The sequence below is a fragment of the Cryptotermes secundus genome, unplaced genomic scaffold, assembly GCF_002891405.2.
Source record: "Cryptotermes secundus unplaced genomic scaffold, Csec_1.0 scaffold928, whole genome shotgun sequence".
Classification (NCBI taxonomy): Eukaryota; Metazoa; Arthropoda; class Insecta; order Blattodea; family Kalotermitidae; genus Cryptotermes; species Cryptotermes secundus.
The window spans coordinates 384,315-409,061 of record NW_019738362.1 but is presented as its reverse complement, the minus strand read 5'-3'; the positions used below and the strand labels follow the sequence as shown (position 1 = coordinate 409,061).

At 43.2% G+C, this 24,747-nt stretch overlaps 3 protein-coding genes across 6 annotated transcripts in view; 2 read left to right on the top strand and 1 right to left on the bottom strand.

Moving 5' to 3' along the window:
• The first annotated feature begins 425 nt into the window (after window positions 1-425).
• On the top strand, window positions 426-1,686 carry LOC111870940 (alpha-crystallin B chain-like). The gene has a single exon (XM_023863597.2). The coding sequence runs from the start codon at window positions 703-705 to the stop codon at window positions 1,219-1,221; it is 519 nt and encodes a 172-aa protein (XP_023719365.1). The 5' UTR covers window positions 426-702; the 3' UTR covers window positions 1,222-1,686.
• A 4,897-nt stretch (window positions 1,687-6,583) lies between these two features.
• The window catches only part of LOC111870929 (glycine receptor subunit alpha-3), an 89,064-nt gene continuing 70,900 nt past the window's right edge, over window positions 6,584-24,747 (top strand). Inside the window, exon 1 of the mRNA XM_023863571.2 lies at window positions 6,584-6,630. The gene's annotated coding sequence lies outside the window, so the exon portion shown is untranslated. The remainder of the gene's footprint in view (window positions 6,631-24,747) is intronic.
• On the bottom strand, window positions 9,382-24,040 carry LOC111870930 (elongation of very long chain fatty acids protein 4). 4 transcript variants are annotated; one of them, XM_023863574.2, is made up of 8 exons: window positions 23,937-24,040; window positions 18,570-18,689; window positions 17,553-17,740; window positions 16,979-17,059; window positions 15,600-15,771; window positions 12,730-12,857; window positions 10,726-10,875; window positions 9,382-10,603 (listed from the first exon to the last, which is right to left on the bottom strand). In XM_023863574.2, exons 2-8 carry the CDS (start codon window positions 18,646-18,648, stop codon window positions 10,496-10,498), a joined length of 906 nt encoding a protein of 301 aa, XP_023719342.1. In that variant the 5' UTR covers window positions 18,649-18,689; window positions 23,937-24,040; the 3' UTR covers window positions 9,382-10,495. The 4 variants fall into 4 exon arrangements, with proteins under 4 accessions (XP_023719342.1, XP_023719344.1, XP_023719340.1 ...); XM_023863576.2 differs by lacking the exon at window positions 23,937-24,040 and adding an exon at window positions 21,745-21,850; XM_023863572.2 differs by lacking the exon at window positions 23,937-24,040 and adding an exon at window positions 21,474-21,675.

Genomic DNA, 24,747 nt, shown 5'->3' with positions numbered 1-24,747 from the left:
ACATTCCTGTTTTGTCTTGTTTGACTGCAATATCAGCCGTTTTTCAACTCTGTGTGCAGTAGTGGTAACCATCAGGGGCGCAGACGAGGCTAGACCATGCATCAATTGCCCCCGGGCTTTAAAAAATCAAAATCAAGAAAAGAAGGAAAGGTATAAAATGTTACTTCCAAAAGAAATTATTCCACAGAAAATGAATTGTTCTAAACGGCTTGATCTTAAAGTTATAAACACATTTTAGGGAATCCCCCCCCGGCAATATATTATGTCGGGGGTCGTGGAAAATAAGAGTATGAATGACGAAATTTCGTAATTATAACTCCAAAAATCTACGCATGCAATGAACCAACCAATCATATGCGTCGTACAGAAGCTGCACGAATCGCGTTTCGTAAATAGCCCGCCTTGAACTCCCATTGGTCGTTTGAATGACGTAAGAAAGAATGTTCGGGCCGGTTCTGGCGTGCACTACAAGCTTCTCGTTAGCTGATGTAACAGGCGGCGGTTTGTAGGAAACATGTTGTGAAGTATATATATAAAGTGAAACGCACCCGAATAGTGGCATTTGTAAGTAGTGGGTTATTGTGAGACTTTGTGCTGAAGGCGTACTTAGACGGAAATATAAGAGAAAAATAATCGTCAGTTTGAGGAGTAAACGTAACCTCACTTGTAACTCAATCCGCGACTGCAGTCATCACAGCAAACATGTTTCAACACTGCAAGAGGCTAATCCCAATGGTGTCGCGACGAGGATTTCTGGTAAACCAACAGCATCCAGGGCCAGTGATTCGCAATTTCTGGAGTCTGTATCGCCCTTCCGACATGAGGTCCGTTTTTCGAGATATGGACAAGGCACTGGAGAGGTTCGAGCGGGATGTGATTGACCACTTTCCATTCCGTCGAATTTTACCTCGATCGATCCCCATCCAAGGCATTGTACAGCGTGGTGATGTCTACCGGGTCAACGTGGATGTGGACGGCTTCAAACCTGAGGAGATTAACATCTCCATGAAAGACAACATCCTTGTTATCAGGGCAAGAATGGAGAGGAAGGGAGAGGACGGTAGCAAGTTTCAGCAGGAGTTCACACGTGAGATGACTTTGCCGGAAGAAGTGGACCCCACCTCATTGAAGTCCTTCCTGGGTAATGACGGCGTTCTGAGCATCGAAGCGTCGTATAAGCCAGAAGTGAAATCGAAAGAAATACCAGTGAGTCGAGAGTAGATGGATGGGTAGCTTGTGGTTTTGCTGGGGATGAATGTATAACCATTTACAGGGAATATCTAGAGTTAATAGCACATGATTTAAATGTAAAACGCTTTCAGAAGCTGCAGTATATATGTGAATATGTTTTGTTGTAATATTTGGTTAATTTCCACATTTCTTGTGTAGTGTAGTTGGGCAGACTTTTGTAATTTGCACAGTTGTAGGTAAATTGAAATTAACATACTAGATATTATGTGTGTGTCATATGTTGTGGTGATTTTTGTTAAACATTGTGTAACCTGAGGTTTGAAAACTTCGGCTGTTGGTCACTGAAAGTGGTGAAATGGTGGGATCCCATTTCTCTAAGCAGTCAACACAAAATTTTGTTCCTAGGGCCACAATTGCAGTGAGACATTTGCCTATTTAAGACCTGATAAATAAAAACTAGTGTTTTAAGCATGTGAAATCAAAGAAGAGAATATATGAAATGATAGATAACTGTACTATCCGAGGGTAGAAGTTGAGATTGTGGTGGCATCTTACAGAGAGGGAGCCCATTTTCAGTGGTTACTTGTGAGTGCAGCGCACATATCTGATGATAATGCCAATACAGGTATTCTTTCATTCTGCAATAGTTGTGTCCTAAAACAGAAGGTAAATTTGATAAATTTAAGAATTTTCTTTTCCCCACTTGCGTTTCTCCTCTGGAAACCCACACAATCAACTCCCTGTTATTCTTGATTGTTCATAAAGCAGATGGCATTAGAAGAAGTGCTATTAATTACAGTCTGTTTAAATTGGCTGATTGCATTAAGATATTTTTTGTTTCTTGCAAATTTACAATCTACTCCATAGTAACAATATGAGTAATATGTAAATGGTTTAAAATTTGAAGGCTTGTGATGGGTACCATTCATTAATGGTTCTCCTTGTGGTTACATATCATCGAGAAGGTCTTCTGGCCAGATTTTCTTCAGTCTTCTTTTTTCTAAGGGTTGGGTAAAGAGGTGACTTATGAGTTGATTTACATGCTCTGTTATTCGGTCTTTGTATTTGTTTATAAAGTAAAAAAGTAAAGCTATCCCTGTACCAGGCCGGGAAGGCACATAGGATTGTGAGACATTGAGGGTCCCACATTGTCTAGACCAGCCGTGTCAAACATGCGGCCCCCATAGCAACAAAGTGCGGTCCCTCAACTTTTAACGCTAATTGATATTAAAATCAATATTAAAATTTTAGTAGAATTTTTTTTTTGTAAAGACAATTTTCCAACAGACCAGAAGACGAGAAGATTCATGCATGCATAAATTAGCAGGCTGCAGGAAATTAAATGTTTTGCTATTTCTAACATAATTTATTGTGTAATCTCTCTTTTTACATATTGAAAAGCTGTTTGATACTTTCAAAAATGGCATTCTCTTGCTTTTTTAAAACTGTAAGATATGTGACTTTAGGTAATTATATTGAAATTATTCCTAAATAATAAAGAATTAAATTTCCTTGTATCAGAATCTAATGTATATTTATATTTTGAAGTGCGGCCCTGGACTATTATTTACAGGGCTGAGGTGGCCCTCTGTACAAGTTGAGTTTGATATGCCTGGTCTAGACAATCGGCTCAAAGATGGCGATTTGTTTATGTTTGACTTAATTACATCTTGTATTAATGGTATTTTGAAGTTTGATTTGTTTCATTCTGGTCCGTCACACTAACAATTATAAATACAAACCACTCCATCCAATGTGACATATAAGTGACGTAGTAAAAACTTATATGTTACATTGGAGTGGTTTGTATTTATATTTAGTATTTTGAAATCTTTATGTAAAGTTTGGTTAGAGATTGACCATGGTGCTCCAGATATCATACGGAGTGTTTTGGATTTGAAAGACTAGAGTATTTTGGTATTTGATTGTTTACTACAACCCCATAGTTCTATACCATATGTCCAAATTGATTTAAGTATGTATTTGTAAATGTTTAGTTTATATTGCATTAAGATGAAATCTCATTTTTCAAACCTGTAACAAAGGATACCTGTGGTCAGTAATTAATCAGATTCGCTGCAGAGAATGTAAAAGGAAAGTCAGTGAATCTAACATTTGTTAACATGTAGTACATTGTAAGTGTTTCTCATTCTGCAGTGTTGGTCCATAGTGTAAGACTGATATTTTATGTGCAATTTCTGTACCTTTGTTTTGATTGGTTAATTATATTATAATAGAAGACACTCTTATATTGATGAGATGCAAGTAGAAGCTAATGTTCCTGTCGGCTGTGGCAGCTTGATGGCTTAGTATTAGGAAGTGATAACACCCTGCCTTTTGTGTAAATATGTACAAACTATGATGAACTGAAGTTGATTCATCCATTGATCCTCCCGTCTTAGGTGACCCATGATAGTGGGATTTTAGAAATTGTTTGAATCAGAAGCGAAGTATGTGAATATGTGGGAAAGGCCTTAATTTGTTTACAAAGTCTTGTCCCTGCCAAAATGTTAAAAATTCCTGTATTATTGAGCCTACACCATAAACTCTGTAGAAAACTGTGGGATGTGAGGGTTGATAGTTAAGTGATGCAGCAACATAACCGCACAGTTTTCTTAAGGAATTCTGTTGTTTATAACTGTAGCGTAATAACAAGTTAACCATTTGGATATACTTTAATTATGCATCTTTTAAATGATAATGTAACTTTACAATGCAGTAAAGTGGAACAGTTTCTAATTTGCTGTATTAAATTCCCTGTTCTAGGGACAGTGACAACTGATACTGTGTGTTTTTATTTTGTATTTCCTTACCAAAGTTTTACATATCATTCCATAAGGCAGTTGATAACTAAAAGTTCCTTACACTGCGAGCAGCCAAGTGTTGGGTGAAAAATGCAGAGTCAGTTCTGACTGAGCCTGACGTAAGCAGGTGGTTTCAACACAAGCAGCTGTTTACTGTCAGAAAACAACAAAGAATATACAAGAAAATCACAGGTTCACTTGGTCTTTGCAATATTTTCCAGTGCTTCAGTGTTACTCTGCATTATTCACCTCACACCACTGTGTTGCATGTGACAGGTTAAGGATGGCCATGAGTGGACTTCAGTCATCACTCGTGGAGCTGAGCCCTTCTTGGGAACTTCCCAGCATTTTATGGAACCTGAAGGTTCATTACCATGTTCACAAGAACCTCCATTTGTCCCTATCCTGGGCCTGATTGATCCAGTCCATATCATCCGATCCTGTCTCTCTGAGATTCATTTTAATATTGTTCACCCATCTATGTGTTTGCCTTCCTAATGGTCTCTTTCCTTCTGCCTTTCCAATCGATTTTCTATATGGTGTCCTTTTCTCATTCATGCTACATGCCCTGCGAATCTCATCTTCCAAAAATAAAAGTCAAAGTCATGTTGCAACTGACAGTAAGTCTTGATGTCAAGCTCCATCTGGGGCTGGTGACCAGATATTTATTACTGTTTGACAGTTACGGTCTTGTTTATGTGGGGCGCCCTCTCTCTCCCTGAATTGATAATTCTAATTATACTTGGAGAAGAGTAAAAGTTATGAAGCTCCTAATTATGCAGTTTTCTCCAACCTCCCATCACTTAATCTCTCTTTGGTCCAAATATTCTTCTCAACACACTGTTCTGAAACACCCTCAGTCTATGTTCCTCCCTTGTCAGAGACCAAGAATTTCGGTCATACTTTTGAATATGTTAATATGAAAGAGATGGAGTAATAATGTGTGAAAGTGTGTTTTAAATGTTTCAGCATGAAATGAAAACAATTTTAAAATTGTGTGTGTGGTACTTGAAATCAGTATTGAGAGTATGTTGATTATCTTCACATTATCGATTCCAAATGTGTGCTTTCACAAGTTTTTGGTAATATAAATTTGTAATACCTACTATTGTTTTATGTTGGTGAATCATTCAGAGTAGAATGATCTTTCCAAAACATGTTTAAATCCAAAGCAGTTGGTACGCATGACTTTTGTTGGTACTGGTGTAGAATAGGATTGAGCCTGTGAGATAGTACAACATAACGCTGATAGATGGCGCGGCGATTCGGTAGGCGGTACCATCTTGCGGAGATGATAATGACTATTTGTAGCTGTTGCGCTCGGCGCATTTGCGTCTGTTGAACGCCAGGTGAAGTTTTGTCCGTTATTCTGTTAAACACTACAGTTATTTTACTTAAGCATAAAATGCGTTAACATTGCTCAACCAAAATTCCTATGCACATTATTTGATTCTCTAAGTATAGTTCGTTTTCCTCAGTTCCTCCAGGCAAATGCTGGGAAAGTACCGCGATTAGAGAAAACACTTCCTTCCAGATCCTTTTCCGATTTATCAGGCATCCAACGCTTTGGCGCCGTGCAGTCTAGATCGGTCTAGATGTTGACGTAGCTGTGAAATAGCCCGCAAGAAATGGATCATTTGGTTTGGTGAATCAATTTCAGACGTGGCGTTTGCGAATAGGAGATTTGTTCTGCAGTGCTGTGATCTCTGTGACGTCATCAGATATAATGAGGTATAGGTTCGAATACCAACGAGAACACACAGTCGCTCTGCTATTTCCCAATTGGCGCGTCGTAACAAACCCATTACATTCAGTGCGTAATGATTCCGATAGCATATTGCTCTAATACGCATTCTTATCCTTCGGAATCCTAAGGTGCACCCAGTCAGTGGTGAATTATGATGTTTTAGTGGAAGGCGTCGGCTATGACATGGTCTGTTTGCGATTATTTACCCTCGTGGTTTGGGTCGACTGAGGAAAATCTCAGCATGGGGAATATCCGGACGAAGCGGAAGCAGAGGAAGGGTATAATGTCTACATGGGGACCGCAGGCCTGTTGGCTCACAGGCTTCGCGAGATTTTCCTCAGTTCGTCCAAGTGCTGAGACAATAACTTATTTTAAAATAGACCGTGTCCACTTCCACATAGTTTTCCTCAGTCCCTCCGATCAAATTCCTGGATAATGCCCCGATAGTCCATGACAGATTCCTTCCAATTCAACAGTTGCTATCGTTCTACCACTCGACGCTGCTGCTGGTGCCTTGTACTGGCTGTGTGGAACAGAGATGTCGGTTTATGGTAAAGTGGGAGAAGGCGAACAGTTTCCTGTTGACATCTGTGTTCCGACAGAAAGGAATGTTCGCAGTCAGGTGCCCCTGAAAAACGAATGCAGTTGAAAAGTCATTACACAAATGCGCTGCGACAATTCGGCAACAATGTGATGGTTCTGAAGGACGGATAACATGTTCAGTTGGCTCTCTTTGCGGTTCTGTGCGGGAACCACACCTACCGGCGTGCAGGGGAAGCTAGGCCAGCCCGCTTGAACAAGTACTTCTCCCGAGACGTGTTTCCCGTTCAGTCTGCTTGTTCGGGAGCTGCGCTTGGGGCTGCGTGGAGCGTGAGCCGTCCGGTTAAGGTAGGCCAGTGTTGAGGTGGTACGGTGTGCAGTAAAAGCTCTATGTTCAGAATTCCGTTTATCAAATTACACCATTAAACTGACGATTGATGACTCCGTTAAAATAGCTGATGGCGTGTGTTCGTCTGCAAACTTGCAAACGTACACAAGATTCTGGGAGTCTGACACTGTTCATTTTTGTCACTGGATTGACCATCCTTTTCTCGTGCTATCCATCCTTGCGTTGTGTTTTCGCAGTCTTGTCTTATCTCTTGAACGCCTCCACACTTCCGGTCTGCCGGTGACCGTAGCAGGGTAATTATCGACATGATGACAGAGTGGCCATGTAGTGAATGTTAGATGTACACCCCTGTGTCTCGACAAACCTCAGTGCGTCCTCTAAAAGGTTGGTTCGTTAAGCGAACGTCACGTTATGTAGTGCACATTGTCTAAAGGATATTGCGGGAACTGGGACTCCCGCCTTCGTCAGGCGTTCGGTTGCCATGATCAAGGATTTATACATTTTTATTAGGCTACTTTCCTAATTTTGGAGAAATAAGACAGATTAGCCCTCATAAGCCTACTTTCATTTTTTTTTTCAAAATAAGGAAAGTAGGCTAAAAACGAAATACACTAACCGTTGTTTGTGTATCAACTTCTGAATTCCTGGACCATTCTTTATGAAACTTGGCACCTGAGCCCAACTCAACGGGGCGCTTCATGATCCCTCGTATCAACGGCTCGGTACAAACGTTACACGCAGCAACACAAGAATTATTGGACTTGCTATTTTCTGTGAGGTCCGTGTCGTATCAAAGGAAAGTAGGCGGTTATTTCTTCTCAGAACTTATTGTTATGGTTTTAATGGCAAAAGTCAGGATCGAGTCCCGGACCATTTCCATGCCAGATACGTGGTCTGACTGCTAGATAACTGCACAATTTGGCCTTACTTACTCATGGAGCTGAGCCCTTCTGGAGGAGCCGCCAATTCTGCAGCTACTCAAGAATTTCCCAGCATTTTATGGAACCCGAAGGTTCATTACCGTGTTCACAAGAGCCCTCCACTGGTCCCTATCCTCAGCCAGATCTATCCAATCCATACCATCCCATCCTATCTCTCTAAGATCCATTCTAATATTGTCCACCCACCTACGCCTTGGTCTTCCCTGTGGTCTCTTTCCTTCTGGCTTTCCCACCAATATCCTATACGAATTCCTCATCTTCCCCATTCGTGCAACATGACCTGCCCACCTCATCCTCCTTGACTTGATCATCCTAATTATACTTGGAGAAGAGTACAAGTTATGCAAGTTTGGCCTCTTTCCCAAATATTGTTACAGTGGTCAAGTCACGGAGAATGAGATGGGCAGGACGTATAACTCCCGGGGGGGGGGCAGATGAGGAAAGCATACAAAGTTTTAGTTTGAAAACCTGAAGGGACACTTGAGAGACCTAGACGTAGACGGGGGAGTAATATTAAAGTTGATCTTACAGAAAATGGTAGGAAGTGTAGACTGGATTCATGTGGCGGGCTCTTGTGAACACGGTAATGAATCTTCACGTTCTCTAAAACGCGGGAATTCCTAGAGCAACTGAGCGACTGTCAGAGTTCAAGAATAACTCTGCTCCGTGAAGTTAGTTACTGAAAAGTCTGTTGGGTAGATAAAGTAAGTTTATTTGTATGAATGTAATCAGCAGTGCTACCCTTATTTAGCATTGTTTTCTCTATTTAGCCAACGGGACAAAGAGTTGTAGTTCGTGTTCTACATAATCTTATATCTTTCCGTCTGATACGCATGCGCTGTCTTTTTGGACATTTTTAAAATTGAAAGATTAACAACGACATTCCAAAGGTAACAATTTTATTTTTCCAAGTGCTTATATACATGTAAATATTCTTAAACAAGAAAGAGCCCCTGTGTCACCCGGTTCATCGTTTTGCTCGTAGGGCAAATACGACACCCAGTATTTCCATTACAGCGCGTCATGACAAGCTCGCAAACCTAACCTCAAAAGATTGCTTGGTCACACAAAGATCCTTCTTGACGTTCGTAGTTATTGCTGCAGGATATATGATTCGCAGAAACCCATCGTGGCAAAATGCTGGTGTTCAGTATAGCCTGTTGACATGCGTCCTCTGGTTCGAGTATCAGGAATCGTAGGCCTGTTCTGCGTACTCGAAGCTGTGGCACCATCTGTTGCACCTCAGTCCACACAAACTGCTCCACGCGTCACGTCTACGTGTCTCGTGGGGCATCACAAACCAACCAGCCATAATTTGTCACTTTACACACACAGAGTCTAACAGGTATTCTGGACAGTGTCCATCGCTACAGGTTTTTCCAAACATATTTCGAACACCGGATCTCTTTCTGTTCAGGGATTGGGGTTCTAACATCCGTTATCGACTGTAACACCTGATGATGGCAACAGATCCAGTCTCCGAAACGTTCTTTGTGGAAAACTCATGGCGATAAAATTTGTTGAGTTAACCAATTACCACGGTTCGTGAGCTATCATCACACGGCCCACAAGTTGCTATTTATAAGTAAAAACTTTTCTAACAAAAATTTGTATATATTTGTAATCATACAGAACTTGTTATAATGTGCCATGGGTTTATCAGCTTGCGGCAAGACTGTTGTCCTGTTCTGACTGCGGCTCTGTCGCTTATCATTGGATGAAAATATTATGAAATNGGTGACTATGAAGAAAGCAGTCTTCTGGGATTTGGCACCGTGTATATGTGGTGTTAACCCCACATATACACGGTGCCAAATCCCAGAAGACTGCTTTCTTCATAGTCACCGCCGTGAAAGCCTCAAATCTTACCTATGTTACTTGTTTATCTCAGATACATTTATGGGTACACCACGCCTTGTTCAGGTAACCCGCTGGAAGAGATTTCCCTAGAATCTCTGGTATGTGGTATCGTGGAAATAGGATCTACCAAATTTCTAGTATGAAGGAACAATCTGTGCTTAGACAGATCATGATCGCCTGTTGGTTCAAAGTTAATTTTGATTTTACAGAATATTTACAGAGCCAAGCCTCTTTTGAGCCCTTTTCTTTCGAGGAAACAAAGCAAACATACAACAAAGAATTCCGTTAGTAACTTTTCGCTAGGTTCCTGTACCTTAGTGTTTCTTGTAAGTACCGCTAGATGGTTGTGTCACCTCTATATGTAAAACAATATACAATTCTTGTCTTCAGTGTGGCCATCTTAGTAGAATAGGATAATTTTACAGTGCAATTTCTGTATAAGCGAAGTCTTCGGAATGATTACTCTGTATGCTTACAGCTAAACTGAATATTAAACATATATTTGAGCATTCGAAGAAGCATCGCTCAGTGTATTGTAATCCTTGCAACTACAGTGTTGTCTTCACAATTCCACAAAATTTTGTTTTTCCTACTCTTTACTTTTACATGAAAATGTAATTGTATGGCACAAATGGATGTTCCCTACAATTTTCTGAAAAATAACACTCTAGTATTTTTAGACACTAATGAAAAAAAAAAGAACGGTTTAAAGAAATTGCTGGCTAACTTCTGTGCATGACCAGTGGATGTAGTGTGCGTTGTTCGGTATCTTGCATGCTTCAATGGCAAGGCTTGGCGCAGTTTACATTTCCTGCCCAGTTTTCCGAATATAAATCCAGAAAACGCTGTTCTGTCAGAAGTAACTGAAACCTAACATCACAGCATCAGAAGTAATATACAATACGGAAGCGGCCTTCTTTGTAAATCACTGTAAAAGTATTTAAAGGCTTACTGCGTGTAATGTGGTAATCTTGTTTCATTTGTTTGACTTTAGCTCACTTTATGTCTACCTTCATTCTCTGCTTAATTTGTTCGTGGCCTTTCTTTGCTAATGTCTCTGTTTTCATTGAATCTTTTTACTTTCCCCGTTGGAAACGCCTGAGACGCCATTGGTACAGTTCCTGTATCCATTGCGCAGCCTGGAGTCATCGCCATAGAAGGCTCTCTTGCCCTGGAAGTAAAAGAGCATTCACTGAAATGATGCGTTCATGATGCAGGGCAGTAGTGGTCACCACATGTGCAGATCCAACTGCACGGCCACATGGACCGCAGAGCTCAAAAGCGTGAACGTACCTTCTCAATATACGCCTTCGCATAGAAGTTGCCGAACAGGACTATGAAGGAAATCATATAAATGACCAGCATGTACTGCATCCACAGAGGGAAGTCACATCCCGACTTTATGCCGTTAATCCCCATGATCATTGCCGTTGTAAACTGGATCTGCAATCACATATTATTATTATTATTATTATTAGAAGGGGTGGGTTACCCCATGCACTTAGACCAGTTATTGGTCCATTGTGCGTCTCCCTTTAATTACTACTGTCGCCATACCCTACCGGTACTGGTGCGTGCTATCAGCCCCGTTCAGCCAACGAAGTCGGCCGTCGGTACCTGATATTTCCCCTATCTACCAGAGGCACTGGAAACTACTTGGGTGGGAAACTTGTTGCCTAATTTTGCTCAGAGGTCTCCTAGAGACATGAGGATCTTTTACATGCCGTAATCTACGACACGGGACCCACGGCTTGAAGACCCTTCCGGAGGACTTGTTCCCTGAATTTTTCCGCCGGGTTTGAACCCATGTACCTTGAGTCATGAGGTGGGAACGTTACCCCTAGACTACGGAGGCCGCTTGCAGTCACATACATCTTACCCTAAAGCCACTCGCCTTGCAGCCTGTCTCTTTGTGCAGAACTTCCTATAGCCCTGTAATGTGTGTATTCAACACCTGCCGACAGTGTTGGTTTTTTGCTTGGTGTTGTCTTAAAATGAATTGTAGGCTATTCTGATAATGAAACTGCTTATTTATAGCCACAGTGAGCATGCTAAAACATCTATGACTGTATTGTATTCTATTTAACACCCTATACAGTCCAGTCCAGTAAATTGCTGCCGGTCCTCGCCAGCACAGTCGTTCCGATGCTGAGCAAGTATCGTCAGTTTCCTATCCGTATTAATGCTGCCCACCCATCTTCTTTTTAGTCTTTCAAGTGGATATTTCTCAAGAACTTTCTTCCCTAAATCTTTATGAATTCTTGGCCTGCTAGCCTCCCCCTGTATTCTTCTAAATTCATGAGAATCCTTGTCCTGACATGCTTTTCAAATTGTTTACAGTATATATGTGGTTGTATAATGGCTGTGAAGCCGGGGTAGCTCAGTAGAGATAGTGCCTAGGCCATGGGCTTGAAGACAGACGAATGTGGCTCGATTCCCGGCGGGCAAGAGGGTTCTCTCTTCTCCGCAGTGTCCATACCTGTTCTGGGTCACACCCAGCCTCGTACCCAAATTGAACGGAAGGCTCTTTTCCTCGGAATAAAGCGGCCGGAGCGTGAAGCAGATCACGCCAACCTAATGTTGAGGTGGAGACTGGTGGATCTATATCTCCATTTCCCCATACCTTTTCATGGCGTCGTGTTTAATTAAACACAAGAATAATTTTACTTTTACCTTTACTTATGCAGAGATTTCATTACATGACGCTGCCGCCGTAAGCCCGTCAGATTCCTCGATAATCCGACCAGAGTAACCGCTTTCCAGGCACCTAGTTGAAGGTCCTGTGTTACGAGAATAACTTTCCCCAACAGATTACAGGGCATCGGACACGTGGAATGTTGTAGAATGTCTCAGGCAACTGACGTCATGAGAACTGGATTTATCTCTTATATCTGTAGGGAGATACAGAAGCAGATATCTGGGTCTCCAGATTCTGAACGGTTCTGAACCCACAGACACTGGCATTCCGGATGTGTGAACCGATATGCCTCTGCTAACCTGACTCCTAAAGATAGCTTAAGAAAAGAGTAGTTTCTTTTCCCCACAACGACCTATTTTACTGTGTAAAGCACACTAACCCTGTAAAGAGTGAATTTCTTCTAAATAACATACAAGAATTCAGTTCGTACCTCACAGGAAACATTACGTCATCGCTAAATAGCCCAAACGCTTAATGTTGTTTAGGGAACACACAAATACACAGTGTGGGGGGGCAGAATGCAGAGTTTTAGTATGTTGAAACAGGTGGTACATATAGTAACCATTGGCCTTTGAAAGGTAAAGTGCCATGTTGCTTACCAGTTGCAAGATAGTGAGGTATTTCTTCCACCAGAGGTATTTTGCGATGTGTGGGCCGAGGGCTGACAAGCCGTAGTACGTGTACATGAGAACATGAATGAAGCTGTTGGCCATCGCTGGCAGGAAGGCTGTACAGACAGACAGACACACGTCCGTGAGATCTCAGGTTCTCAGAGAGTCACTGTGAAGATTGCGGTCTCTAGGGATGTGACGCCCTCTCACTTAGTCATAGTTCCTGCTCTTCCTTCCACATATTCCAGCCTCCAAAACGTTGCTACCTCTTTACCACACTACACGGCGTCACATCCCAAAAGACTATAATCTTCAGAGATACGTACTTGACAGTACAAAAGCAGTAAATGCTATTACAGTCGCTCAGCAAACTCTGAAGGACAGCTGTTACGCAAGCAAATACAAATGTCGTTACTCAAGTGGCTGTGAATAGGCTTTGTGTGGTACTAACTGGCCCTGTCTGCTGGCACAGTCCGTCTCTCATTACTGCTCGGTTCAATGCACTGCGCTTTCCGCTCCGTCCCGACTGATTTGAGCCAATACCACATGTATCCGTTGCTGTATATATATATATGCTAGAATGTCCAGAAATATCCAGTGTTACTGCAGGATTCTTGATTTTATGTCAGGTGTAGTCCAAAAGTATCCTAACTTATTCGGTAGCCGGGAGGTTCAAGAAGAAATATTCTGCGAGTAAACGCGAATTTGAGGCCTATTGTACCGCGAATGCTATAGCAAGGTCAAGTTCCTGAGGATATACCAAACCTCACGGAAATATGGCTCAAAATAGTCGCCTTTGTATCGGCGTGACATCATGGATGGGGGCAGAAGGTAGGGGAAGGAGCAAATCAAGCATATCCCCCCTTCCGGATTTTTTAAAGAATACCGGAGTCTAAAACAAGGAGATGCTTTATCGCCATTGCTTTTGAAATTTGCTTCAGAATTTTCCACTAGGAATGTATAGGAAAACAAGGTGGAACTGAAATTGAGTAGGACACATCAGCTGCTGATCTGTGTTGATGATGTGAATTTGTTTGGGGATAAACACAGACAAAGGAAAACATAGAAGCTGTAATTGAGGATAGTAAGGAGAAATGTCAAGAAATAAACAGAAAACTAAGCACGTGTTGCTGTGTCGTCACCAGAATGCACTTGATTGCATATTTAACAGGTTCAAAAGATGCTTTATTCCGAATACTCTACGGCGATCACTAAAAATAGTCTAAAACGGCTTATACATAAGTTTGTAAATACATTTTCTCGCCCCCTTTCCCCCAAGAAACAAATCCCCGCGTTGTCTCCGCAACCGGCAAAATATAAGCCGTGGGATTACAACTGGATAGAAAAGTAGCAGCCACAGATGGAAAGTTAGCCTTTCGAATTGAAGAATTATGATCATTTCCTCTCCGCTGTTCTTGTGGTAGCGCCGCTGTTCGCTGTGTGACAGCTCCCGGTAGCGCAGGGAGCAGAGACACGCGACGAAAGTTCAAGGTAAAACTTGTTATGTCTCAGTTTTTGTTCGTAATGGCCCAGTCTTGTAGCTGAAGGCTGGCCGACTGATGGAGTTGGTCCCTCCCGTGGTTAGTTTCACCTTCCTTTTCTTTTTCCTTCTTTCTCAGCGGCAAGCATTCCCTCAGAAATTGATGGCATGCTTCTCGGAGCGAGGCAAGCGTTCTTCGGCTGTTCTTGCACCCACAAAATCGACGTACGTGTTCATGTTTCATATTTTTAACGGTAGACGAGATGGTACGAGTTATTGGGAATATTTCGGCTCCATCTGTTATGTTAAAGACCAGTTTAAAATAGGGTAATGCCTGGTGATACGGGTAAAGGTAGGAATGCGCACCTTGATGGCGCAATCGCAACAGGAATTTGCAAACTACGTCAGTCAGCTTTGCGTCGTTCTTCTGTTCGCATTAAACAACTCGAGAACTGCTGGATGGATTTTCATGAAGTGTGATATTTGAGAGTTTCGCTGAAACGTACTTGTACCTTCAAATTTTAGTTTAAATCGAACAGAAGTAAAGAAAACTTCACATGGAGACCTACGTGCATTTCTGCGCATGTTTCGAGAGTAGCTCGTCAAATATTTATCGAAGCGAAAAATGTTTCGGACAGAACTTGTGGAGTAGAATGAGAAAAACATTTTATGCCTTAAATCTTATGATTTCGAGATGATTCGACGGAAGGAAATTCTGCCCTCTCATCTTCTGATTCGAAAATTATTCGACTTATTTTGATCACACTGTACTCGTATATTGGAGGGGGTGCTTGTACAAAGGTCGAGAGCAGTGTGAAGGCAGCGGAACTGTAACGCTGTGCTGCGTTTCTGAACTTGATTTAGACGGGAACGTGCATTTACGCGACGGAAATTTCCATTTTGCCTACCCATTAGCATGACCGGTGTGGGGAATCAGTAGCTTAGTGCTGATCCCGGAACACCGTATGTACTCAGTATTCGTCACACAGAATGTTTATTTCAATCTCGAACCCTGGACTTCCTGAAGGCCTACATTCACCGCACATCACCCCCCCCCTCCCCCGTGTAGTGTCGTTCAGAATTTGGTTACCACCGTATATACTCTTCGCGTTTGCCCTAGGTGGATGGTTAGTGCAAGAGGTACTTAAGTGGAACAGTACTATCTTCTGCAATGTGGCACTGTGCGGTCTGGCAGAATTTCACTGAAGTTTCATAGGACTGTCTGCTTCCATCTTCAGAGATAAAGTCTGTTTTGACCCTGAGAATGGAGGCAATATGTTCGTTGGGAACGTCAGTGAAGTTGTGCCAGACTACACGGCAGCACGCCCGAGAAGACGGTGACGTCTGTCAGAGCCTCAGATACAACATGTGTACTTACTGGACCCACTGGGCACCCACTTGATGCCTATCCACCATAGTGAGAACATTGTCGAGTGATGGTACACGTGCAGGAAGGTCAACTGGTTCTCCTTCTTCCGTAAGATGAAAAAGAAGGTGTCGCAAAACTCGATCAGCTTGGAGACGTAATACCACCAGACCGCATTGGCTATCTGCGGACCAAGTACATGCAGGAATTTCTCTGATCGTTAAACTGGACGAATAATATCACCTCTATGCATGCTTAAGACAGCAGTCTTACTCGATATGACGCCGTGTATTCTGGTAGATGGATTACTAACGTCTTCATCTTCGGAATAAATGTAGAAAAATATTTTATGACCTGAAGATGGAGGCAGTGAATCCCTCCAAAACGCTGGTAATTATGTAACAAAGTACACGGCTTCACATTCCAGAAAACAGTGGTCTTAATGCTGAAGCGCGCTGAGAACCTCAGAACTGATAACATGGACTATATTGAATGCCTTCAGGTTCAGCCTCTACTCGTGTCACGTCGCTGGAATTATTCTATATCGCGCAAGCGCATTTAGCATCTTAGTCTACGCGCTAATTTAAAATGTAATCACAACAGTTGATAACATTTTATGCGGTATTCTAAACATAATTTTTTGTAATGTAACTAGTTTTAGTATTTACGTGAATTCGAAGGTAGTGTTAAAAGATCTGTGAATTTGAATAATAAATATTTACTATTATTTCTTTAGGTTATCTGTTAAAAAAACTCAGTAGACACTGAAGAAGGAAGTCCCGTTTGGCCCAGTGTCTCAGCGTCGCCCCGGGAAGGCCGCGTCTTCACGTGCGTTTCGTCTAGTTCACACATCTGTTTTGCTTTACATGCAGCCTACCGTATGATGCCTTCACAGCAAGAAAACCTGTTTGCTCTTGCGATAGCTCAGTTCGTCTAGGAATTAGGCTATGGGCTGAACGACCGGGGAATCAAGGTTCAATTCCCGGCAGGGGCAAGATTTTCTGTTCTTCACAGTGTCCGGACATGCTCTGAGGCCCACCTAGCCCCGCGCCTAATGGACACAGAGCTCTTTCCTCGGGGGTAAAGTGGAATAAGCGTGAAGCCTACCATTCACCTCCAGCCATTGCTGAGGTTAGGAAAGCGTGGAGCTATACTTTCATTCCGCCATACGTCTTCTTGGCATGGTAGCATTTGCTTTTGTTAGTTTGGTACCTGTGCCGTCAGTGTCTAGACAACATGGCGTCGAACAGTAGGAAGCGGTTGTGGCCTAACCGAGGTAATATCCTGGCATTTTCCTTGAGGGACTGAGTAAAATGACGATAGCCAGTATCCCGCGCGAGTCCCGAAGCTGGATACCCTACGCGCTGCTTGCCAAGTGCTTGGATGCTCACCCTTAGCTCCTCTGGATGGGACAACCGCGTTATGGGCTGGCACACGTAACTGTACTTGAGCTTCGTGGAGGCACTGAGCAACTGCGAACAAAACAGGCAGACATTATGTGAGGTTGTCACTACTGTGACACCGTATAGTTTGGTAGATAGGTACCAACGTTTGGGAAAAACATGTTCCTCAGGATCATTGCCAACTGTATACCAAACTACACGGCGTCACCTCCATGAGAACGTAAAGCGTTTAAGTCCATTGTCACATATTCGTTGTATTGGATTAACGAAATATATTTTTGTGCATATTTCACTTCTCATAACGTGCTACATGCCCTGCCGCCCTTGCTTCTTCATCACCTTAATGGTATTTATTGAAGATCAGGGCTGTATATTACTGTATATGCCCCTCTTGTTCTGTCTTGGTTGGATACAAATGTACTCATCATCACATTGTTAATCCTCCTCATGGTGAGATTACCAAGTTTCACACCCGTACATGCCGGAATGATTAAACGCTGTGTGGGAAGTCACGGCGGTGCGTGTTGCTGCCCCCCCCCCCGTATAAGCGCCAATTACTCACCTCGCTGGCGATATAGAAGTTGAGCGCCGCCATGGACAAGTTGTAAGGTATGAGCGCCCATGTTAGTCTGAACGGCTGGCGGTGCTTCATGATCCTGGGTCCAGCCCACACGATGGCCAGGTATAGGACGGTGTACAGCATTGTGGGCATCGGAGAGTCGACTAAGGGCCATCCTCGCGTCCGATGATCTGGAGCAGCAAAACATGACCCTCGAGTGGAAAATGTTTATAATTTCGCATCAAAATTCTGCATTTGAACTGCTGTATCAATGTGAGCGACTCCGTTCGGAATTAATCGTCTATTCTTTCGGGATGAGTGGCTTAAGGTGGCTATAACAGTGTCAGCCTTACCGAGTGAGGGATGCACGCGCGACATTTCGTATCCTGTCTGTACAAGGCGAACATAACCTGTTCTGCCACCTGATTCATGGTTTCCAAGTTTCATAAAGCCCACTGCAGGTGTAGCGAGTCGCCACTTGCCTGTGAATGTCACACTATGTCGCCATACATGGTGAAGCACCAAGCCGGACGGGGGAGTGGATCTACAGCTCTGTACATTCGTAACCTCGGCAACTAGACGGAGGTGAGTGGTCAGATTCAAGTTCCTGCTGCTTTACCCCCGGGGAAAGAACCCTCGATACCCATTTGAGAGGAGGCTGTGTTCCAGAATCGGTCTGGATGCTGCGGAGAAGAGGAAAATCTCTCCCCCTGCCAGGAATCGAACCTGTAGTCCTCTACCGTTCGGCCCATAGCCCGTTGCTTTACCGGCTGGGATGTGCCCTGAAGACTACACTTGTAAACACTGTCTGCAATGAACGGACATGTTAGTTCACCATATCTTTATAAGAGCTGTGAAGATTAGTTGCCCTGCGTGTAGCTATATGCCGTTGGATCCTCGGAATGCTGTGCACAAGATACACGATTCAACTGTCAGAAGAAAAAAAAAGATGTTGTCTGTGTTGTAACGAGAAAGATGAGCAAACAGAGGGAAGGCGAGCCTGTGAGCAGGGTACAGTACCTGCCAAGGAGAGTGTCCACAGGTAATAGTTGTACACCCCGTGTATCATGGACTGCGTCGAGTTCAGCAATGCAGACATGATGTATGGTGCGTAGCCCACTGAGTTCAGGAGTTCAGCTCCTGCAAGCAATTACACTCCATCAACACAGATGTTGTAATCTGATTGCAGACAATTTATTCCTTGCCTTTGTACTGACGTTACTGCTTGCTAAACTCTTTGGTTGCCGTTAATTTAAGCTGAATAAGCAGTGAGTTTAAGAGGAAAGAGATGGGTTATGAATGCGTCGTGCTTTGGAGACGTCTACACGTGCACAGTTTTAGCCGGAAAGCCGGAGTGGAAGAGAGAACGCGGGAGATCTAAGCATAGAGGGGCGGGTATAATATTAAAACTACTCCTGAATAAATTGGGTTTGAAGGAGTGGATTGGATTAATCTGAGTCAGGGGGAGTTTCTTTATCAGCTGAGACACTATTAGCTTATCAAGAAGGACTCTGCTCTGTGGAGTTGGTTAAGAGTGTGGATTCATATGGCACGATTTATTGTAACGCAGCGCACTCAGATGATGGAATGTGCTGAACTGAACACTGTCTTTCTGTATTTAATTTTTGTGGGTTAGTTTTCGACTCGATCAGTATCTAGACTCTGTAGCATTGAATAATAGGATGCCTTATGAATGGTGAGTGGGAAAGAATTTGTAAGAGAGCGGTCCTGGCGTAATTTAGATACTTCATTCATTCATCAATGGAACTACGGCCCTTTGTTGGGCCCTGCTTCTTCTTCAGTTTGGTAATATTTTTTTACGCGGCCCGTAGGACTCCTTGGACGAGTGATCAGCCCGTCGCAAGGCCGCTACCTACACACAGGACAACACAAACACAGAATAAACGCACAGATAGACATCCATGCCCTTGAGTGGGACTCGAACCCACGATCCAAGCGTTTCGAGTGAGCGAAGACAGTTCATGCCCCTGCCCCCTCTTCAGAGTACTCGATCTACCAGGTTGTACTGTGGCATGAATCGGGAGCAGTCCTGTTGCTTCAGAAACACACCAGCATCGCTATTCTGTTCTTCCTTGCACAAGTTTAATTAGAAACGGCATCCGTGTCTTCGAACTCAGGGGAAAAACGCGTTTATGTGTAAATAAAAGAGACACATTTCATGTTTTGTTTTTGTTTTTTGGCCAGGACGCTGGTGGGGCTACCCCGCTCGGAAGCACCGGCCATCCTGACTGAGGTCTCTCGTAGTTGACCTCGGCCTCTCCAGACAAATGCTGGGATAGCGCATCAATTAGGCCACGACCACTTAAAAATATTCTCCAATTAATCACTGAGTAGTCGTCCCGCCACCGTTTATTCACTCATCAATGGCTCTACAGTCCCATGTTGGGCCATCCCGCTTTTTCAGTTTCATAATCCTATACACAGTCGGAACGACTCCTTGGATGGAGAATCAGCCCGTCGCAAGGCCTCTACCTACACAAGACAACACAAAAGCTGGTAGACATCAATGCTTCGACTGGCTTTCGAAGACACGACCTCAGCGTTCGAGCGGGCGAAGGCACAGTTCATGGCCTTGACAGCGCGGCCTCTGTGATGGGCTGTTCTGCCTTCAGACACTCTGACAGCAGAGAATCTACTGTATATACCGACACAGTCGGTGGGAAGGAAACACAGATTCTTAAATGAAGAGAATTGTTTTGCTGTAATGTAGAGAATTTACCGGTATACTCGTATTTGTGCTTACGCCAGCTGTCAGCAGCTGAGCAGATCAGGAACTCAACTTGACGTGTTTATAAACCGCCCAGGCGGGAGGTCAGCTTTGCGATCTGCCGGCCTCACTGACTACACAGAGCTAATATGAACAGTAAAAATCAGATAAGACTTGACGAGTCTGTGCGGCTATATTTTATGGTCAAGAAACGGCCTTGCTTCGGCTACAAGTCAGTACCACTAACCGTGGTGTCGAATCTGCTGAACCTAACTAGCATTGCGGGTTGCAGCGCCTGCCCTGAAGCAGAATAGAACAAGCGCGGAAATTTCTTGCATGAAAATCTGAGTTTCTGACGTCTGTCTTGTAGAATGTGACGTCGTATAGTTTGGTAGACAGTGTATTGCTGTAATGCTTCTTGTCGTTTGTCCTCACTGTAATGCGAAGGTGTTAGTAAGTGACAGGTTTAACAAGTATATCAGATGCTACAAGAATATACAGAAGGTGGGTCTTAGACCCAGTTGAGCTCCTGCTGCTCCCAATGAGGTGCACTAAGCTGTCTGGCCTTCCCAGCCGTACACTCCTCTGGGCCTTTGGTCAGGGTAAATTTCGTACACGTGGCAAAGGCATGAAACTAAAATTTCAAGTAATCAGAATGACACAAGATTTTCTTATAGAGGCGTACAGACATGCGACATTACAGGCATGTTTTATGGTATTCCTCTCGAGAGGTCGCATGGTCTATTCTGCTGTTCTCGGTGATAAGAGAGTAATAGTCTTACAAAAGCATGAAGTTAAAACTATTGAAAACAGTAATTACAATATGAAATTAATATTCTTCATTACGTCAATACACTAGGAATCAACATCAGACGTGTCTGCAGGGCAGAAGAGGGAGGCATGAAGTGCCTTCGAAACCTTTGTTCCTATCTACCAAACTACACGGGATCGCATCCCGGAACACTACAAATCTTAATCGGAAAATAGTTTATATACATAAGGACAGAACCCTGCATACGTTTATGACAGTTCAGTAATGGTTTGTTAATTCTAAGGTTGCAGTCACATGTTTTAACATGAACAGAAAGAAAAAAAGCCCATTGATGAGACATCACCATCTCAGAAAAACTGGAAAGGATTGATACTTACTTACTTCGAAAAAGAAATAAATAAAAATGTTTAACAAATCAACTCACAGCATGAAGACAAAGTCAATATAGAAGCACCGATAAAACTAAGGCTTTCCGTAAGAGAAAAGCCCTTTTTGGAAGCGTCGCCAGTGATTTATACCTTCATTTGCACATTGTCCGAAAAGCACGAGATGTAGAACGGCACCTTCGCTAGATCACAACGGGACACATAATGAAGCGAGGGAAATGTCGATAGAGCCGTTCGTCTGTCACAGTTTCATTGTATCCCCACTCCGGGCCAAGTATGTTCAGATCAGCATACAACTTTTACGCTTACCTAGCGAATAGTACAACCAGCTTAATGTCTATCGGGTAGGCTGTGACCAATGAATGCCACTTGTCCTAGATTCCCTCTTGTGCTTCCTCCACCTCCAGTCTCCGCGGACCACATGGTGCTCGCAGGGGAAGAACGCTTACATTTGAAGCGTGAACTGGTGAATAATGATAAGTCATACCACCCTCTCCTCTCGGCGTCAAGTCCTATTGGCTGTCTGACTGACCCGTTTCTTCATAACTTCTGTCTTTTTTTTAAGAGGATGGTAAAAGTTTTTCGTGTTAAAGCAACGTGAATTTATTTATGAATTCTTTGTTAATTCATGTTGCGTCTGCGGATTCAGGTTTCTCGGTTTGTGAATGTGATGACTTGTAGTATCGCTGGGCTGTGAGGGCCGGAGGTGGTATATATCGAGTGATGATGATAGCACGTCTGTACTGGCCACGTCTCGGTCGGATTGGCACTAAGATTCATTGCATACTGGGCGTCCAACAGAATGTTACTCAAACCGATGCCCGTGATCATGGTACAATGATGACATGTGCGCTGGGTGTGCATGCAACACACCTAAACGCTACATTGATTCTGACTATCATAACCATCACTGTCATTAATATAGGTTTTTTTTTTCCTTGGCATTACAGCCCCAGTGGGCCTAGGCCTACCTCCATGAACTACGTTCACTTCGGTTTTTCTAGATCTTAGACATTTGGTAGGACTCCTTGGGCGAGTCGCAAGGCCTCTACCTGTAGACAAACGCAGAAAAACGCACACAAACATCCATGCCCTGAGTGGGATTCGAACCCACGATCCCGGTTTCCAAGCGAGCGAAGACAGTGCATGCCTTAGACCGCTCGGCTACCGTGACCGGCTAATATAGGAGGTTAGGGTTATGAAAACCACAGACTGTGATAAATAACATATTAGCCATTTAAATAAAAATGGTTACTATATGTACCACCTGCTTTAACATAAAAAACTCTGCACTTTTCTTACACAGAATATTTAGCATATGTGTTCCTTTTGATTGATGGGATGGCATGGATTGGATTGATCTGGCTCATGATAGGGACCAGTAGAAGACTCTTGTCAACACGGTAATGAACCTTGCGGTTCCATAAAATGGTGGGAAATTCTTGAGTAGCTGCAGATTTGGCTTCTCAAGAAGGGCTCAGCTTCATGAGTAAGTTCCTTTTGATTCTGAGAATAGACAATTGTTTTTTCCACTAAGAACTTTAAGGGGTTGGTCTTAGTAGAGGAGACGCGGTGTGTTTTCTGTGAGTTATGAACTTAATTTTCAAATGTTACTCAGAAAAATGTCATGGGTCAAAGATTCAAAATTTTCTGCCGCGGTGACTGGCTCGAGTCGGTCACTGCTCGCTTCATGTTGAAGAGAACGTCATTTTCTGTTCGGCGTTCGCGCTTCTTACAAAACGCGCCTGCCTTTCTGTTGGCATGACTGTGCACCCTACAAGTTTAGTCAATAAGAAGCGGCAGGTATTTTCACCGGTTGGCACTCCTGCTTCATAATCGGGAATAATCCAGGGTTCACATTCAACCAGGAGACCGATGTCCTGATTGACGTATTTCGTGGTATTTCTCAGTCTATCCAGGCAGTGGACTCCCTGTAGCATCGTTAAATAGACCATAAATAAATATAAAATGCCCCGTCATTTGGGAATGGTATTTCGTTTCTTGCAGTGAGGGCGCTGTGGAGACATGACCCAGAACCGGAGCAGTAGAACATTCACACGCGACCGACAAGTCGTGTCGTACTTGGGCGACTGAATATAAGATCTTTATTGCTGTATCTGGACTTCAAACACAGCGACAAGAATGTGTTGCCGTCCGCACTGTAAGCGAAGTTTCATTCATAATAACATGCCTTTAAAAGGATTTTACCCAAGTTCTGTGTAAAGAAAATATCGTTCACTTCTGGACGATCAAACTATACGCGGGTATTCAATGCACGAACAATTCACTCTCTTAACCTCAGGCTAGTGTCATTAGTTTTGCGTGCAGCAATGGCAGTAAGACCTAGGTTGTACTACGAACTTAGATGTGCACACTGGGGTCACACCCTCATGGGGCCGCTCGCACCCTTGAGGAAAACGAACAATGAGCCACAGGGGGGAAACATGTGAAAATGACACGCGATGTAACACTGTTCTGTTCATGCCCTAACATCTACAAACCTGTTATGCAGCCTGTTTCTTCAGGGTGAGTCTGGTTTCATTCTTGTCGTCCACTGTCTCGTCATGGCGGTCGTGTTTCCACGTTTCAGATCAATAAGGAACCTGACCATCGCGTTCTAACTGCTAGTGCGCCTGCGCTATGGAGGCTGTCTTCCTTGTGGAGTGATTTCTACGAGAAAACTGTTCTGAAAATTGCATCTAGTTCCTGAACTTCTGTTCAGCTACTAAACCTTGCTTTTCTTCCAGTTATATGCTTGGATTATTCGGAATTACTTTCAGCGCTCGGCCCTGGGGTAAAAATATACCCCATCGAAAAAGAAGACTGTCGTTTACACATTTTTCAGGGAATGCGTTAATCAACTAAATTGTTTAGTGCGGCGTTTTTGAATCATTTTCAATCCACGTACCCTTGACCTCAAAGGGAAACTATTTTAAACAAATTTTAATTATGTTGGGTTTGAGAAATTCACGGCTCTGACGCTTTGTAGTCTGGTACATCGTTACCGACATTTTGGAGGAACCTGCTTGCTCCGAAACGTGTGTAATAATCTACCAGGCTAAAAGGCGTCACAACACAGAAGACGGCAATCTTTGTGTCTGGTCTCATGCACTCTTTCGACAGACAGATATCTGTTTTTCGTCAAAAACGAAAAGAATGAAGGAAGAAATGTGTAAGACAGTGATGAGGAAGCACAGAAGTCAAATGTGTGCGTGTTAAATTAGTTTCCCAAACTAAAGCAGTTTCCCCTACTGTAGCATATCGCCCATAGAAAATCCATACTCTTTTATCCTAGAAAAAGGCAATTGTGTA

What these genes read in the sequence shown, in the direction of transcription:
- LOC111870940 (XM_023863597.2), top strand. Translation starts at nt 703, where the DNA reads ATGTTTCAACACTGCAAGAGGCTAATCCCAATGGTGTCGCGACGAGGA.
- LOC111870930 (XM_023863574.2), bottom strand. Translation starts at nt 18,648, where the DNA reads ATGTCTGCATTGCTGAACTCGACGCAGTCCATGATACACGGGGTGTAC. An exon ending in ACTTCTATATCGCCAGCGAG is followed by an intron (nt 17,060 to 17,552) that starts GTGAGTAATTGG and finishes TTTTGTTCGCAG; the next exon opens with TTGCTCAGTGCCTCCACGAA. An exon ending in ACCTCACTATCTTGCAACTG is followed by an intron (nt 10,876 to 12,729) that starts GTAAGCAACATG and finishes ATGTGATTGCAG; the next exon opens with ATCCAGTTTACAACGGCAAT.